At 43.1% G+C, this 17,353-nt stretch overlaps 2 protein-coding genes across 4 annotated transcripts in view; one reads left to right on the top strand and one right to left on the bottom strand.

The window, feature by feature from the left end:
* The window catches only part of LOC129811357 (ribosomal protein S6 kinase 2 alpha-like), a 110,598-nt gene that overhangs the window by 30,022 nt on the left and 63,223 nt on the right, over positions 1–17,353 (top strand). For all 3 annotated transcript variants that reach the window (XM_055862595.1, XM_055862592.1, XM_055862594.1), the window contains exon 2: positions 781–828. In XM_055862595.1, the coding sequence (XP_055718570.1) occupies positions 781–828 (48 nt within the window). The remainder of the gene's footprint in view (positions 1–780; positions 829–17,353) is intronic.
* Positions 1–17,353, bottom strand: part of LOC129811358 (uncharacterized) — a 90,465-nt gene that overhangs the window by 18,551 nt on the left and 54,561 nt on the right. The gene's annotated exons all lie outside the window — the stretch shown is intronic.

Below are 17,353 nucleotides of genomic sequence, written 5' to 3' on the forward strand. Positions count from 1 at the left end.
AATGGCCCGTGGCAGCTTAATAATGGCCCGTGGCAGTTTAATAATGGCCCGTGGCAGTTTAATAATGGCCCGTGGCAGTTTAATAATGGCCCGTGGCAGCTTAATAATGGCCCGTGGCAGCTTAATAATGGCCCGTGGCAGCTTAATAATGGCCCATGGTAGCTGGATATTGCACTACAATGTACTGTGGTATTAAACCGTCTGTTAAGGCCTTGGGTGAAACATTTAGTCAATTATACTTTATCATCCAATGTTCTCAACCCAGCAACCTGGAGTCTTTATGTACAGTAACTGTTGGTTATTCAAATGAATCAGGCGGCCTAATCATCATCATCATCATCATCATGGATTTAATGGCAGTTTGATTTCAATGGAAAGTGGCCAGCCTGTCATGTAATGGTCTTCCAAATGCCTTGATTCTCTTTTCATCATGACATTTAAAGAGTGTCTGCTCTTGTGAAACTACACGGCAATTATGTCATCTGGTGCTTTAGCCTCTGGTCTATTCTGTGTATGCTGGGAAATAATGTGCAGACTGGCTGATAACAAATGGATGTTCTCTTTGAAGGGCTCTTAACAATGCTTCAACTAGATACATTGTTGGAGGATAACTGTGGTTGGCCATTTCAACAGGTGAAACCCACTGGGTTTGTCAGCATAGGAACAAAGTAGCATAATGAGTAGGGATGCTCTAGGTTGCTATGGTTCCCACCCACACATACAATCTCACACACAGCAAACATCTTGGCACTGAAACCGTGTTCTCTCGTTTATTTTCAGAATGGGCAAAGCGTCACGGAGGATGGGGTCCCACCTGCTGGTCACAAGGTAAGAGGCGTCTTCTGATCACATCTCGCACATGTTTGCCAAATAAACTATGCAATGCTGAAACAGTTTGAAAAGGTGCCTTTGGGAAGATTTTCCTCTGCCATCATTTTATGGGAAGTGCAGACAGGAAGAGTATTGCCTCGCAAATAATGGAAATCTACTGATTCGACTCAAATACAGCAATGAAACTGGGGACTGATAGGCTATAAGACCACATTGTTTTCTGTATTTTGGCTTTTCTTTATTTTTTTGTTTACCCATTTTCCTAACTAGGAAAATCCTCAATGATTTGTGTGTGTGCAGTTGCACGTGTGTGCAGTGGCATTGGAAACCCTAAGCGACAATCAACTGACAATGTGTTGACAGACTGGGTGGTGTTGGCTAATATTGTGCTGTCTGGATGACAGACTGGGTGGTGTTGGCTAATATTGTGCTGTCAGGATGACAGACTGGGTGGTGTTGGCTAATATTGTGCTGTCTGGATGACAGACTGGGTGGTGTTGGCTAATATTGTGCTGTCTGGATGACAGACTGGGTGGTGTTGGCTAATATTGTGCTGTCTGGATGACAGACTGGGTGGTGTTGGCTAATATTGTGCTGTCTGGATGACAGACTGGGTGGTGTTGGCTAATATTGTGCTGTCAGGATGACAGACTTTTTTTTTTTTTAGATGAGGAAATGGATCTAGATGGAAGTGATTGGTCAAAAGTATGCTTTATCTGAACAAGAATATAAACGCAGCAATTTCAACGATTGTACAGAGTTACAGTTCATAAGAGGAAATCAGTCAATTGAAATAAATTCATCAGGCTCTAATCTATGGATTTCACATGACTGGGCAGGGGCACAGCCATGGGTGGGCCTGGTAGGGCATAGGCACAGCCATTGGGGAGCCAGGCCCAGCCAATCAGATTGAGCTTTTCCCCACAAATGGGTTTATTACAGACAGAAATACTCAGTTTCATCAGCTGTCCAGGTGGCTGGTCTCAGATGATCCCGCAGGTGAAGAAGCCAGATGTGACAGTAACTCTGGCGTGGTTACACGTGAGGTCGGTTGGAGGTACTACCAAATTCTCTAAAATGACATTGGAGACAGCTTATGGTAGATAAATTAACATTAAATTCTCTGCCAACAGCTCTTGTGGACATTCCTATAGTCAGCAAGCCAACTGTACGCTCCCTCAACTTGAGACATCTGTCGTATTGTGATGTGTGACAAAACTGCACATTATTGTGTTTTTATTGTCCCAAGCAGAAGGTGCACCTGTGTGATCATGCAGTTTAATCAACTTGTTGATATACTACACCTGTCAGGTGGATGGGTTATCTTGGTAAAGGAGAAATGCTCACAACCAGGGATGTTAACAAATTTGTGAACAATTTGAGAGAAATAAGCTTTTTGTGCTTATGGGACATTTCTGGGATCTTTTATTTCATCTCATGAGACTAACACTTCACGTGTTGCGTTTTTATAGTTTGTGTGTGTAAAATATACATGGTGTCTTCGGAAATTATTCAGACTCCTTGACTTTTTCCAAATTGTATTACCTTACAGCCTTATTCTAAAATTGATTTAAATAAATCAATTTCCTCAGCAATCTACACACAATACCCCATAATGACAGTGAAAACAGGTTCAGACATCTTGTTCCCATTGATCATCCTTGAGATGTTTCTACAACTTCATTGGAGTCCCTCTGTAGGAAATTCAATTAATTGGGCATGATTTGGAAAGGCACACAGCTGTCTATATAAGGTCCCACAGTTGACCATGCATGTCAGAGCAAAAACCAAGCCATGAGGTCAAAGGAATTGTGCGTAGAGCTCGGGAGACAGGATTGTGCTGAGGCACAGGGGAAGTGTACCAAAAAATGTCTGCAGCATTGAAGGGCCCCAAGAACACAGTGGCCTCCATCCTTAAATGGAAGAAGTTTGGAACCACCAAGACTCTTCCTAGAGCTGGCCGTGCGGCCAAACTGAGCAATCGGGAGAGCAGGGCCTTGGTCAGGGAGTTGACCAAGAACCCGATGGTCACTCTGACAGAGCTCCAGAGTTCTTCTGTGGAGATGGGAGAACCTTCCAGATGGACAACCATCTTTGCAGCACTCCACCAATTAGGGCTTTTTGGTAGAATGGCCAGATGGAAGCCACTCCTTGGTTATAAAGTCACAGGACATCTCGCTTGGAGTTTGCCAAAAAGCACCTAAAGACTCTGACAATGATAAACAAGATTCTCAGGTCTGATGAAACCAAGATTGAACTCTTTGGCCTGAATGCCAAGCGTCACGTCTGGAGGAAACCTGGCACCATCCGTACGGTGAAGCATGGTGGAGGCAGCATCATACCTTGGATGTTTTTCCGTGGCAGGGACTGGGAGACTAGCCGGATCGAGGGAAAGATGAATGGAGCAAAGTTCAGAGAAATCTGTGATGAAAAACTGCTCAGGACCTCAGACTGGGGCGAAGGTTCACCTTCCAACAGGACAATGACCCTAAGCACACAGCCAAGACAACTCAGCAGTGGCTTCGGGACAAGTCTCTGAATGTCCTTGAGTGGCGCAGCCAGAGCCCAGACTTGAACCCGATCGAACATCTCTGGAGAGACCTGAAAATAGCTGTGCAGCAATGCTCCTCATCCAACCTGACAGCTTGAGAGTATCTGCAGAGAAGAATGGGAGAAACCCAAATACAGGTGTGCCAAGCTTGTAGCATCATACCCAAGAAAGCTGTATTTTCTTTATTTTTTATAAATGTTTTATAAACCTGTTTTCGTTTTGTCATTATGGGGTATTGTGTGTAGATTGCTGAGGATTTTTAACTCTACATACAGTGCATTTGGAAAGAATTCAGACCCCTTTTTCCACATTTTGTTACGTTACAGCCTTATTCTAAAATGAGGGGGGAGAACGATTTATTCCAATCTACACACAATACCCTATAATGACTTAGCAAAAACAGGTTTTTAGTTAATTATTCAGACCTGTTGCTATGAGACTGGAAATTGAGCTCAGGTGCACTTAGCTGCATGGTGACACCTTACAACTAATTGGCTCTCCTTTTCTCCCCCAGCCTGTTAGTGAAACAAACAGCACAGAGGAAAGGTGGGCAGGCATCTGGTGTTGCTCATTGGACTAAAGCATGACTCGTTGTTGGTCTACAATGTGGACAGGCTCCTGAACAGCTTCTATCCCCAAGCCAAAATACTACTAAATAGTCCGTACGGCCATTCGGTTAGCTATCTGAGTTGACCCTTTAGTTTTACACACTCGTGCACACTGAAACTCCAACATGCACACACATTTCTACTGACTACGCACACACACATACAATCATCATTTTATGTTGCTGCTACTCTGTTTATCATATCCTGATGCCTAGTCATCTTATCCCTATACATATCTACCTCTATCACTCCAGTATGCTTGGACATTTTAACCATGGTTTTGGAACTGACCGTGTATGTATGTATGTATGTATGTATGTATGTATGTATGTATGTATGTATGTATGTATGTATATGAGCTTCTTACTTTTTTGTCTTCCTCTTATTTGTACTCCCTTATTTTTTTGTACTATATTGATTACTGCATTATTGGGTTTGGAGCAAGCAAGAAAGGCATTTCAGTAAATGTGACATTTAACACTGAAACTTTCCTTTTTGGCTTTGGAGAAGTAAGGCTCAGAGCCTGTAAACATGGACATGGTGTTCTGATAGAGTTGAAAGTGGAATACATGGAAACATGCAGGTGTTCATTTAGATTTATTATTTAGTGTTTTTCATCAACAGAAAACTAAATTATGGAATTTATTGTGGAAGAATGGGGTTGCATCCCTCTAATAGACACTTGTATAATCTATGCCAAGGTGAATTGAAGCCGTTCTGGTGGCTCAATGCCCTATTAAGAAACTTTGTTGGTGTTTCTTTTATTTTGGCAGTTCTGTACATTGTTGTAAAATCCCTCCTCTCTAGATCAGTGCTTTCTCACCCAGGACCTCCTCTCTAGAGCAGTGCTGTCTCACCCAGGACCTCTTCTCTAGAGCAGTGCTGTCTCACCCAGGACCTCCTCTCTAGAGCAGTGCTGTCTCACCCAGGACCTCTTCTCTAGAGCAGTGCTGTCTCACCCAGGACCTCTTCTCTAGAGCAGTGCTGTCTCACCCAGGACCTCTTCTCTAGAGCAGTGCTGTCTCACCCAGGACCTCCTCTCTAGAGCAGTGCTTTCTCACCCAGGACCTTAACAACATCTCTATATGGAGGTTGATGTTGCATGTAGCCAATTTGTTGGCTGGCTAAGAATGGGCATGTAAAGTAACTCGGATGTAGAGCCTGTTTTTTATTATTATTCTGTTTTTACTTTCCATATCTGACCAGGAAAAACTCCAGGTCTGGATGAGGGGTCAGGAAGTACTCCTGGTCTGGACGAGGGTACTGTCCTCTCTCTGTGACTTGTGCTGAAGAAGCTTTGGAAGGATTTCAAATGTCGCTTTCTCCTCTTATCCCCATAGCCCTGTAATTTAAACTTATTTATAAGGAGTTTTTATTCTACATTTGACATTTTTAGTTATTTAGCAGACACTCTTATCAAGAGCAACTTAGTTAGGGCATTCATCTTAAGATTGATATGTGATTGTCCCACCTAGCTGTCATAGTAAGTACATTTTTCCTCAAAGTAGTTATCAGCTGGGTCAGAGCTGGTAAGAGGGGGTTGCAAGGGCCAGAGTGTTGTGGGGATATTTAAGAATCTTTTGTGTAGGGTTTGAGCATAGCCTGAAGGTAGGGAGGGGCAGTTCCTCTTGCTGCGCCATAGGCAAGTACCATGGTCTTGTAGTGGATGCAAGCTTCGACTGGAAGCCAAGCCAGTGGAGTGAGTGGAGGAGCGGGGTGACATGGGAAGACTTGAAGGTTGAACACCAGGTGGGCTGCAGCATTCTGGGTAAGTTGTTTATGTTAGGTAGGGTCATATTCTACTGATGTTGTAGAGCATGAATCTGCAGGAGTGAGTAACTGCTTTGATGTTTGCAGAGAGTAACAGGATGTTGACTGCGTCATGCCAAGGTTCTTTGCACTCTGTGAGGGGGACACCGTGGAGTTGTCAACCGTGATGGAGAGGTCTTGGAGTGGGCAGGCCTCCCCCGGGAGGAAGAGCAGCGCGGTCTTGTTGCGCTTGAGGTGGTAGGCCGACATCCAAGCGGCGATATCTGCCAGGCACCCAGAGATGCGTGTTGCCACCTGGGTGTCAAAAGGGGGTTAAGGAGAAAAGTAGAGTTTCCTCTGCATAGCAATGATGGGAGAGACCATGTGAGAATTTGACGGAGTTGACTGACTTGGTGTATAGAAAGGAAAATGACTGAAACTGAGCCCTGGGGAACACCAGTAATGAGAGTACGTGGTGCAGACACAGATCCTCTCCACATCACCTGGGAGGAGCGGCCTACCAGGTAGGATGCAATCCAAGTGTGTGCAGAGCCTGAGACGCCCAGCCCTGAGCGGGTGGAAAAGAGGATGTGATGGTTGTCTCGAAGGCAGGGGATAGATCTAGGAGCATGAGGAGAGTGAGTCACCGTTGGCAGTGCGGAGAGCCCCTGTGACACTGAGAAGAGCAGTCTCGGTTCAGTGAACTGTCTTGCAGCCTGACTGGTAAAAAAAACAATTAAAATTTCCATTTAGCAGACGCTTTTATCCAAAGCGACTTAGTCATGTCGTGCATACATTTTACGTATGGATGGTCATGGGAATCGAACCCACTACCCTGGCGTTCCAAGTGCCATGATTTGCCAACTGGGCTACAGAAGATGGTTCTGAGAGTGACAGTGAGAGAGTTGGTCAAAGAGGGCACTTAAGTGTTTTGGAAGTCAAAGAAAGAAGGGATACCAATCTGTAGTTTGTCTGAGGGGAGCGACAGGCCATTTTGAAGTCAGAGGGGACACAGCCAGTGGTCAGGGATGTGTTGATGTTGAATGGGAAGTCTCCAGAGATGGTCTGTAGAAGGGAGGAGGAGATGGGATCAAGCAGGAAGATTGTCGGGCGGCTGGACGTCAAATTACACCAACACTTCTAATCAAATTGTAGCACAATACAGGCAATTAAGACGTAATAACATCTGATGGGAGATTTGGGAAATCTCCTTCAGACAGCTGTAATGTGCTCTGAGCCCTATCTGAGCAGCAAATTATATTACTTAGCAATTTTCACTGTAGCAATAACGCTATAGTGCCACTGTGTAGGTATAGAACTACTGTTTCAAGCCAGCCCTGCCGGTTTCTCCCTGGTATCATCGTCCTTGCGGGATGTTTCTGGAGGAAAGTTTTATCAATCACCTCCAGGGCTTAGTTTGAAGGGGTGTGAAGTGAACCGGAGTCATTCATTTCTGTGCCTGAAGAGTGAGCGTTGTGAAATTGGGTTGGAAGTGTTGATGGTGTAATTTGATGTGAAGTTGGCAGATGTTGTCTGCATATAAAATAAATGTATTTTGAATTTGTTAATTTGGTATTTTATTTCACGAAGGCAACAATTTCCTTTCTTTTGTAAAAATACAATTTTAAACACCGCTGCACTGAAAAGGAGCTCTGTGCAAAAGGAATCCTAGTGAGTGATTCTACTGTTAGGCTGCACAGTTGGTCGGTTACTTGGCATGGCTGGCTTTGTTGTCATGGTTGCTTGGCATGACTGGCTTTGTTGTCATGACATTCAATAGGACTGTGCCAACGACAACCGAGGCTGTGGTGAAGAAAGCTCATAATTCAATTATTCTGGATTTATATTTTTTAGGTAAATGGCACATTTGGGGAAAGGCTGCTGTTGCCTCAGTCATTACAAAGAATAAAGAAAACAGCCACTTTAATAATTTTCTGTATTTTATTCCATAAAGGCGTAAGTGGTGATTACTATTGATAGAACAGTGGGGGCTTTGCAGAAGAGCTGTCAGTCAGAGGAGGACTGTTGCATGATACAAATACACACCTACAAACCCCCCCCCCCCCCCCCCCACTGAGAGAATCATGAAAAAACACTTATCTGAGACAAGGCAGCTGTTATTAATGTCACCGTGTCTGGCTGGCATTTAGATGTTTATACATTCTATAAAGAACTGCTGTCATGTGGGTTAAAAATGAACCTATCAACCAGAGTGTTTTAAATTTGCAATTAGGTTTTGCTAGATTTTGTTTTTTACTTGTGGGGCAGGTTACCCGTACAGATTAAGCATAGTCTTGGACTAAAAAATGACCAGTGTGCATGCTTTTTAAAGTTCAGGACTAAATGTAATCTGTCAGGGTGACCCCTGAGGTTTCCCCTGATGTTTGTACTGGATGATTCCTCATGAAACTAGAACAGAACAAGTCTATGATTTGGGGGATTTTCATATAATTTTTTCCATAGAAGGGTCCTTTTGGAGGAAGGATTGTTGACATTTGTTATTTGTCTCTTAAAGCATAATTGAGAAAAAAATAGTTTAAGTTGGAATATTTTACATTTTGGCTTTACAAATTGGTGGCCTTAATGCTTGCTCAGTATTATGACTAGTATTTAGATTTTCAATAACAATTTTCTTACATTCATTTATTAATCTAGAAAAATAAAATGTTAGATTTAGCAAATTGTTTCTATATTGTTAAACAATGTACTCTAGGGTCATATCAGAGTTCCGTGGTGGGATCTCCGCTCGTTTTTTAAAGTTATGGCCCATTTTAAAAGATACATTTTCATAGTAGGCAATGGAACCAATCACAGCCCACCTTTTACTTGTATCATTGCACATCCTGCAAAGCACCAGCAGAGGTTGACCATTCTTGAATCCGAAAAGCAATTGGTCTTCATTTTACAATATATAGTGCTTTCGTAAAGTATTCAGACTCCTTTTTCCACATTTTGTTAAGTTACAGCCTTATTCTAAAATGGATTAAATGAAATGCTTTCCTCATCAATCTACACACAATACCCCATAATGACAAAGCAAAAAAGTTTTTAATTTGAGCAAATGTATACAAAAAAATCAAGATATGTTATTTACAAAAGTTTTCAGACCCTCTACTATGAGAATCGAAATTGAGCTCCGGTGCATCCTGTTGCCATTGATCATCCTTGATGTTTCAGCAACTTGATTGGAGTCCACCGGTGGTACATTTTTTTAATTTTAAGCACACAGTGGTTTCGGGACAAGTCTCTGAATGTCCTTGAGTGGCCCGGACTTGAACCCGATTGGAACATCTCTGGAGAGACCTGAAAATAGCTGTGCAGCGACGCTCCCCATCCAACCTGACAGAGCTTGAAAGGTTCTGCAGAGAAGAATGGGAGAAACTCTCAAAATAAAGGCGTGCCAAGCTTATAGCGTTTTATTATTTTTAATACATTTGCAAACATTTCTAAAAACCTGTTTTTTGCTTTGTCTATTATGGGATATTGTGTGTAGATTGGGGGAGGGGGGGTTTAATACATTTTAGAATAAGGCTGTAACGTAACAATGTAGGAAAGGTAATGGGGTCTGAATACTTTCTGACTACACTGTATAGCAAATTTAGACTGCTACTGTCCCATCTAGTGGAAATCGCTCAGCTCTGCATCCAGGACAAGATTCATCCCGATTAGACCTTAACCTGTGTCTGATTTAGTCACCAGTCACACCTTTTGGCCCTAGAGGCAGATGAGGGGCTTTGGGCTAGTAATGCTTTTTTCCATTGGTGTCAATGAGATTAGTAAAGTTACTAATGTGACATAATGGGCTTTTGGTTTAGTGCTGCTCTGGGCTATGTTTTTAACACTCGACTGCCTGCTGCACTTTTTAAGAAGAGCAGGGCCTGTTTATTTATTTATATATTTTACATCACTTTCCTCCAGTCGACAGCCATTTGAGGTCACACAACCTCTCGACGCACATGGGCCGGGGCGTAATGTCATCAATATTTCACCATTTTCCAGGCAAAACCGTGTGTGAAGTAACTAATTATTCCCTCTCACAAATGCATGTCTTTGTTTAGTCTTAAAGTGTGCGTGCACCCCTTCTGGATGCCTCTCAACATTGAGATGAAAGAATCCAAAAGAGTTGGTTGTGATTCCGTGTTGAATCGTCTTCATCAGGTTTAGCATCTGCTATCGATCCACATTGTGTGTGTCGGTCATGTTTGTCCTATGGGTGCTCTGTATTGAGCCATTCCAATTTAGGGTTTTAAGTATTGACCAGTATGATGGGTTGATTGTGTGTAGGTGAGGTATTGGCGATGGACCTCTGTGTGAGGGGGAGGTGCATGTTGATGGATGTTAACCCTGGAAATAATGCAGGCCTCCATTCATACTGGAAGTCCCCAGTCAGCAGTGTGTGTGTTCATTCATATTCATGGCGTAGGCATGGCAACTGCTCACCCCCCCCCCCCAAATCAGGCCCCTATGCTCTTAGCGTGTGCTAATGTGTGCACGCGCACACACACACTCATCCTGTCAGCAGCTCACTTCTGAATATAACTGTAATTTATTCTGCTCCACCTGACCTAAACAATGAAGAGGCAAGAACTATGCCTGGGGGCACATCAACTCAACAGTAGAAGGGGTCAAAGGTCAGATTCGAAATGAACAACACAATACCTGTCGAATAATTAAAGCTGACCTAAACCTGGCATTTCGACTATTGACTGCCCGGTTTAGATGACAGTGTTTTCCACCAGGGCATCAGCTCTGGTTTGAGAGCCATTGCTGGACTTGTAAATTGCACCAGGATTTCACGTCACTCTTGTCCATGGCAATGAAACTTCCAAACACCTGTTTCTTGCGGTTTAATCAATCTCGTAATTTGGCTACTTTTTTTTTGTGTCTGGTGGATGTCAACCTCTTGGTTTGAATTTCACATCTTCAAAGTCTTCTTGTGTCCAATCTGTCGGTGCTCCCCCAATACACCTGCAACTAAGGGACAGTAGAGGACAAGAAGACTGACTATAGTTTATCAACAAACATGGCTTTTCCTATGAAACTCCTGCACTCTATAGAAAAGCAACCAGTAATTAAAGCTGCAAGCGGCAATGCAGGGGTTCAAGCTGTGGCCCCACTGTGTCACCATCAGGAAAAATTGAGACATCACTCTAGGATGAGCTATTTCTTCTGTACACCTTACCACACTTGGCAAATTTCAGAATTCAACCACATCATGCAAAATACTTTAGCTGAATTTAACTTTTTAATTGATATTGACTACTTTAAACATGTTTTTCTCCTGAACCGCTGGACCGAATTTGGTATATAGCATTTATGGATGCTACTCTTTAAACACAACATTTTCCAAGAGTCTAGCTAAAACAACATGGTTATGAGCTTACATAAATGTATTTTCTGTCCAACAGTGCTATCATGCTGCCATGCTCTACAGGTTACCTAGACTCACCTCCCTGAGCGTGTGTGCCAAATTTCATCACTCTTGAGACAAACCGCCCGAGATATAAACATGTGCCGTTATAGTGCCACCTTGTGGTCGATCTGAATGTGCTTGCATATGTCGAGTCTTGACAGTGTTTGGAACATGTGCACCAAGTTTTATTATAATATGAATATCCATGTCTGATCTAAATGAATTTGTGCCAGATCATGCCCACGTAAATGCTTGTTGGTCAGTAGCGGCCATGTCTGACATACTAGCCTAGAAAATGTTGCGTTGGGAGACATTGGTCCATAGATTCCATGTATCAAATTTTATGCAGATCGGTCATTCAGTGCCAGAGGAGTAGTGGTTTTTCAGAAATGTCTAAATGGCGGAAAGTCCATCATGGCAGACTTTATGGGTTCTTGAGGCAAGTGTGTTCCTCGTGTGGAGAGAGATCTATGTACCAATTTCTAAGACTCGCTCAGTGGGTGAGGGGAGTGCGCTTTCAAAGTTGGCGTTTTCAATTGCTTGTTATAGCGCCACCATGTGGCTAATTCATATGGCATTGCATGAGAGGGTGTGGCCTTTACCATCATGCAAAATTGCGACCTCCTAGGCCTTACCATTCCACTGAAATATCTATATATTTTTTTAATGAAATTGCCAGAAGGAAATTATAATTTATTATTAGTAACGCCAATAAATACAGTAGGGTTTCACAAGCTTCGCTACTTAAATCCTTAACTACTCAACTCTTAAGAGACTGCAGTGCCTTGACCTATACTAGTGTGCCCTCTGCTTATACTGATTTGAGATTATAGTGATCAAATCGGGCCTGCACTGATAGGATCACTATACGGAGAGTGCACTGTATTATGCTTTAAACATTTTAAACATGCAGTGGAGTTTTCTCATTTCTGGTCATGTGGTGTATCTGTCATGAGGCTTTACTGTGATCCAAAGCCATGTGGCCCATGTCGGTACAGCTTGGGACTTCACACCTCAGGAGGAGAGAGTGTGAGAGAGGCTCTTTTCTACCTCCGGAGGCCCCGCACGACACTCGCCCGACAGTTGCCCCCCCCCCCCCCCCCCCCCTCCAAGCAGGTCGACGTTAACAGAATTGTCTCGTTCAGCCCAACAGAATATATCGTAATAGGAGAGCAATTGTTTTTGAAACCGCAAAAAAACGTGTAGACATTTTCCTAATATTAGATACTTGTATTATTGAGTTTTTAATTGCAGTGAAAGTTGGTTACTCTGAAATTGACGGTGTACTGTAGCTTTAAAGGAATCTCAAACTCCTTAATTTAGTTCAATGCAAAGGCGACCAGGAACACAAGCATCCACTGCCTAGTGAATTAACTTTCAGTCGCTTTCAGTTGCATGATATTAATGAAATGAAGCATGGTTTGTTCTCAGGTAGGCCAAAAAGCAATCTAGCTATTGTTTAGCTCTCTAGCCAGTATGTGAGGAGGATGCAGGCATTTTGTTTAGCTTGCTACCTAGTTCTGTATAGTATGAATGACACTGTCAGGGATTCTTCTGCCATTGAAAACCTTGAGCGGGCTGCCTAAGCTCTTTTTCATGCTGCCTAAGTCCAAACCGTGTACATTTACAAATACGTTTACATGGACAAACTCTTTCAGTGAAAACTTAAACGACAACGACAGATGTAATGTAATTGAAAAATGCATTTAGCAGTATTGATTTTGTTATGTTTGAGTAAAAGAACAACCGCATTAGCCAATGCAAAATGCATAGAATTGCAGGAAATTCACTTTAAAACTGCAATATTTTCTCTTATATCCATGGTAGATGTAGAATCACAGGAAATGATGTATTAAACTTCACACACTTATCTCAGCTCCATGGAGAAATGTGTAGAATCACAGGAAATGATGTATTAAACTTCACACACTTATCTCAGCTCCATGGAGAAATGTGTAGAATTTCAGGAAATGATGTATTAAACTTCACACACTTATCTCAGCTCCATGGAGAAATGTGTAGAATTTCAGGAAATAGTCGTAAAAATGGGGTGCAGCTAAAATCTTGCCTAAAATTCATCCGTGGCGACGGGCTGATTGCGCCCATTACCACTCCTCGTGCCACGCCCAACACCTAAGCCCCCTATTGATCCAGAAAGAACCCTGACTGCATGATAACGTTACTGTAGTTTTTTTTATATTCATATGTGAGAGGTGAGAATTATTTATTTTTTGCTGTACTGAAATTGCTTGAGGAAGGGAGATGTGTTCAGTTCTAGGATCAGCTGGAGATGTCTTCTATGATCAACATTTGCAACTCATCACCACTCCAGGAGCCACGCTGCTACTGCTTCAGGAGGTGTATATGTGGAGTGTGGGTGAGTGGCACTATGAGTAACTTCACGCTATTCTCCAGGATCCAAGACTACTGCTTCAAGAGGTGTGTAGTGTGTCTCGTCACCACTTTGCATCGAGCGTCACTTCTTTTGAGAAAGTGTGTGTTTTGTGTTTAAAAAAGCTTTTTAGGTTCAGCAAACCTCTGTCCCTGATGTTTAGGAAAGCTAGAGGGCAGGTAACAATATGCTATTTTACCCCTGCTGATCTCATCAGCCTTACTGCCAGAGGTGCTGTTTATGTTCATAATGTTCACTTTCGTGGACGAACATTTCTGCTGTCAGTTGGCAGATTTAATTACGTATTTGCACCCTTTTTTAGCAACGTAAAGTTCCAGCTGTGATTAGCTTGTCAAGTTGGCAGCACACCCGAGACTTGCTTTGCCTGCATGTGTGTTGCACTCCTAGCCTCCTTCTCGGAGACCGCAGTCGTATTCATTAGGGTAAAATGTAGCAAAATATTTAGCAATGGAAATTTTAAAAAGTCTAAGTTTCTTATTGGACAAAACCATGTACTCACTCCCTGTGTCAGCCTGTTTTCTTCTGTTTGGTGCCTAGTGAATAGGACCCTAGACTAGCTTGTGTTGGAACATGCCTTTGGGCACAGAGCAGAGCCAAACACTTCACATTCCTTCATAGTTGAGGGGAGTGGTGGGGGTACAGGATGGGATCTCTCCAAAAAGAAATGGAGGAGTGAAACCAGAAGGAGATTCCTCTGCACTACCTATCTTGGTGCCGTCTTCAGCTGTAAACACACTTATCATACGGATGTTAATAACGGCCGTTGGGAGTGAAGGTCAGTGAAGTGTGATTGGGTGACATCACGGATCGAGATTCAGTTCTATCGAGTTCTGTAATGGCTGACTATTTTACTGGAAATTTGAATGTTTCTCTTGGCTGTACTCGCATGCTCTAAACACTAGACTGGGGAGTAGCCATTTGACAGCTGGGAACTGGACAGCTTGGCTGACCCTCTGACCTAACATGCCTCAGTTTTCAAACACGCTAAACCAGGGTTGGGCAAACTGTTTTTGGTTGCCGGCCAGAAAAAGTACAGTTACTTGAAAATATATAGGTCCATTTTATAATTTCTATAAACTTTCATTCTAGTTTTACATGTTCAAAAGTGGCCTGGAGTTGATTTTATTAACCCATAATAATAATTCTACCCATCCACCCCCTAAAATAAAAAGCATTCCGGTGGGCCGGAGGTTTGCCCACCCCTCCGCTAAACGGACATCAAAAAACAGCATTCCAGCCAAGGTCATGCGTACCTACAGTGCAGGACTACAGTATGTAATGGATTGGATTTGCAGCGCTTTTCCAAGGGTTCAAAGTGCTTTGTGTGGATGAGGTATGCTTCATCCCAACCAAATGTGCAGCACTCACCTTGTTTTTTATGGTGGTACAGTATTTCTACAGGTGTTCGGCAGATATTAAGTGTCATGTAAGTCCATAGTCATTTTAGCAGTAAAAGTTTATCATAGTTCCTCATGCATATTGGTGATGGGAGCTAGGGGCTGACTCCACTCTGTCTACTCTCCAAGGCCAACAGACTCTGGGACTGACTGACTGGGCTCCAGCCTTCTGCACTGGAAGACTGCACAGTGTGTACCAAGACCAAGCTTAGCCAAGACCAAGCTTAGCCAAGACCAAGCTTAGCTAAGAAGACCGAGGTAGCTTTCCAAATATGCAAATTATGTATAGGACAAGATCATTTATACCATATTTCAAGAGACGGTAGAATATCTTTACAAAGCCTGGAGACTTTGTCTGGCACCCACGCCTAGCTTAGCATATCCACAGAGATTCACATGCTAACATGTTCAGCAGGGTTGGAGTCAATTCCATTTTAATTTCCAGTCAATTCAGAAAGTAAACAAATTCCAAATATCCCTAATTGAAAAGCATTGACGAGAATTGGAATGGGATTTTCAGTCTACTTCCTGAAATGGAATTGACCCTGATGTTTAATGTAACCAGAGTGGTGAGTCAGCTAAATCGCTAGCTAGCACAAAGTGTTACATACTCTTTCTGTTGTCAGGCAGGATTAGACCTTGGCCTGCTCTCTGAACCCTGAGATGGTCTGGAAGGCACCAACACAGTGGGTAGGGCGTGGGTGAGGCACACATTAGTCAAACATAGCTTTGTACGGTCACCGGCTCTCATTTATGGCCTGGTTTAGTACCATACAATCACATGTTCTACTGTAGTTCAGGTAGGTTTTTCCCCTCATTGCAATGAACTTGGTGTAGAATGTTGCGCAAGCTTTTCGGTTATTGTAGCAGTCTCAACTGTGCTTTTGGCTAGTATGCTGTAGCGAACAGCTTGCTTTGATACTACATCTATAACCTCATACTAGTTGTCACTCCACACTTTGTCTGTCAGTCGAGATCAGTAGGCCTAAAATAGTTTGTTTATGCAGGGACTTTTGGGGTCCCTAAGTGAGATTTGGTTGGATCCCCCCCCCCCCCTCTTGACGCCAGAGGGAAATCAACTTTTTTTGTTGATTTCCTGCAATTCTTCAACATTTTCCATGGGTCAAAAAAAAGCTAATTTCCTGTAATTCTACATAACTCATGTTATTGATATTGGAGTGAGATTGACTAGCAAAATCAATGCGGGGCCCCCTGGAGGTCAGGGCCCCTGGGCACGTGCCCTGTGTGACCAGTCGTATTCAGCCATGATTACTACAAGATGGCTGGCAAGACTAATTTTGCAATCAAAAAGTTATCTGACATGGCTTATTGAGTGACTGACATAACAAGAGAGAAATTGCTGATATACAACCACATTTCAAACTTGCACCTCGTGTATTCCAACTCCCAGACTGAGATCTAAATGTCATCCAAAATTGTTTCTTGCAGAAAATGCAGCCTGACACACCTTATGTGACGGTGTCAGACCGGCAGACAAAACACAGTGACACAATCAGCCTTGTGACGAGTGTCTGGCTGTTCTGTATTCAGGAGAGTTGGGAGTTGACTGGCAGTCACAGAGCGTTGTCTCGACAGATGGAGCTGATTTTTATTTATTTTTTTGCAACATGAGGTATGGATACGATGCCGTATGCTTTGATGCTAACACATCGTCAGGACACTCTCTTTCCGTTTCACTTCTCTCTATGACACTCACCTTCTCACTCTCTTTATCCCTCTTTCGCAGTGCTTTTTACCAGTCAACCCATCTTTATACGACCCCAATCACGCCATGCCATTACATCATTAACCACCACATCTCTCTCCTTTCCTCCTTACCTCATCTTCTACTATCTATAAACTGTTGCTAAGCCCCTCCACAGGCCTGTCTCAGCAGGCATGGCATTACATAGCATTTAATTTCCTGTGATTAACAGAGCTAGTTGCCAGGACCAAGAGTGCTAGGGCATTGGGGTTCCTGCTAACGCTGCACACACATGCATACGCGCATGCATGCACACATTTTAGAAGGGGGAGGCAGAAGGAGAATAAATTAAGCTGTGACTGTGAGAAACGGTGTTCCGAGGGGGCCGTGTTGCGCCATACCAGAACATTCCTGAAGCTAGTAGGGAATGATCCGTTCAGGACGGACTGAGGGTGTTTAAAAAGACACCAGACTCTGGGGGGGGGGGGGGGAGAATATCCAGCCAGACTAAGATTGGACAGTGAGTCAGATAATGCCATCTCACACTTTCAGTATCACCATTTTGTGTGTGCATGCATGCCTCTGTGCCGACTCAGCAAATCACATGTCTATTCTTCAGGCTGGGGCATGAAGTTCCCTCAATGTGGTCATGGTGTTGCCACAACAGCACTCTTGGCTGACGTTCA

Source organism: Salvelinus fontinalis, chromosome 15 (assembly GCF_029448725.1).
Source record: "Salvelinus fontinalis isolate EN_2023a chromosome 15, ASM2944872v1, whole genome shotgun sequence".
NCBI lineage: Eukaryota > Metazoa > Chordata > Actinopteri > Salmoniformes > Salmonidae > Salvelinus > Salvelinus fontinalis.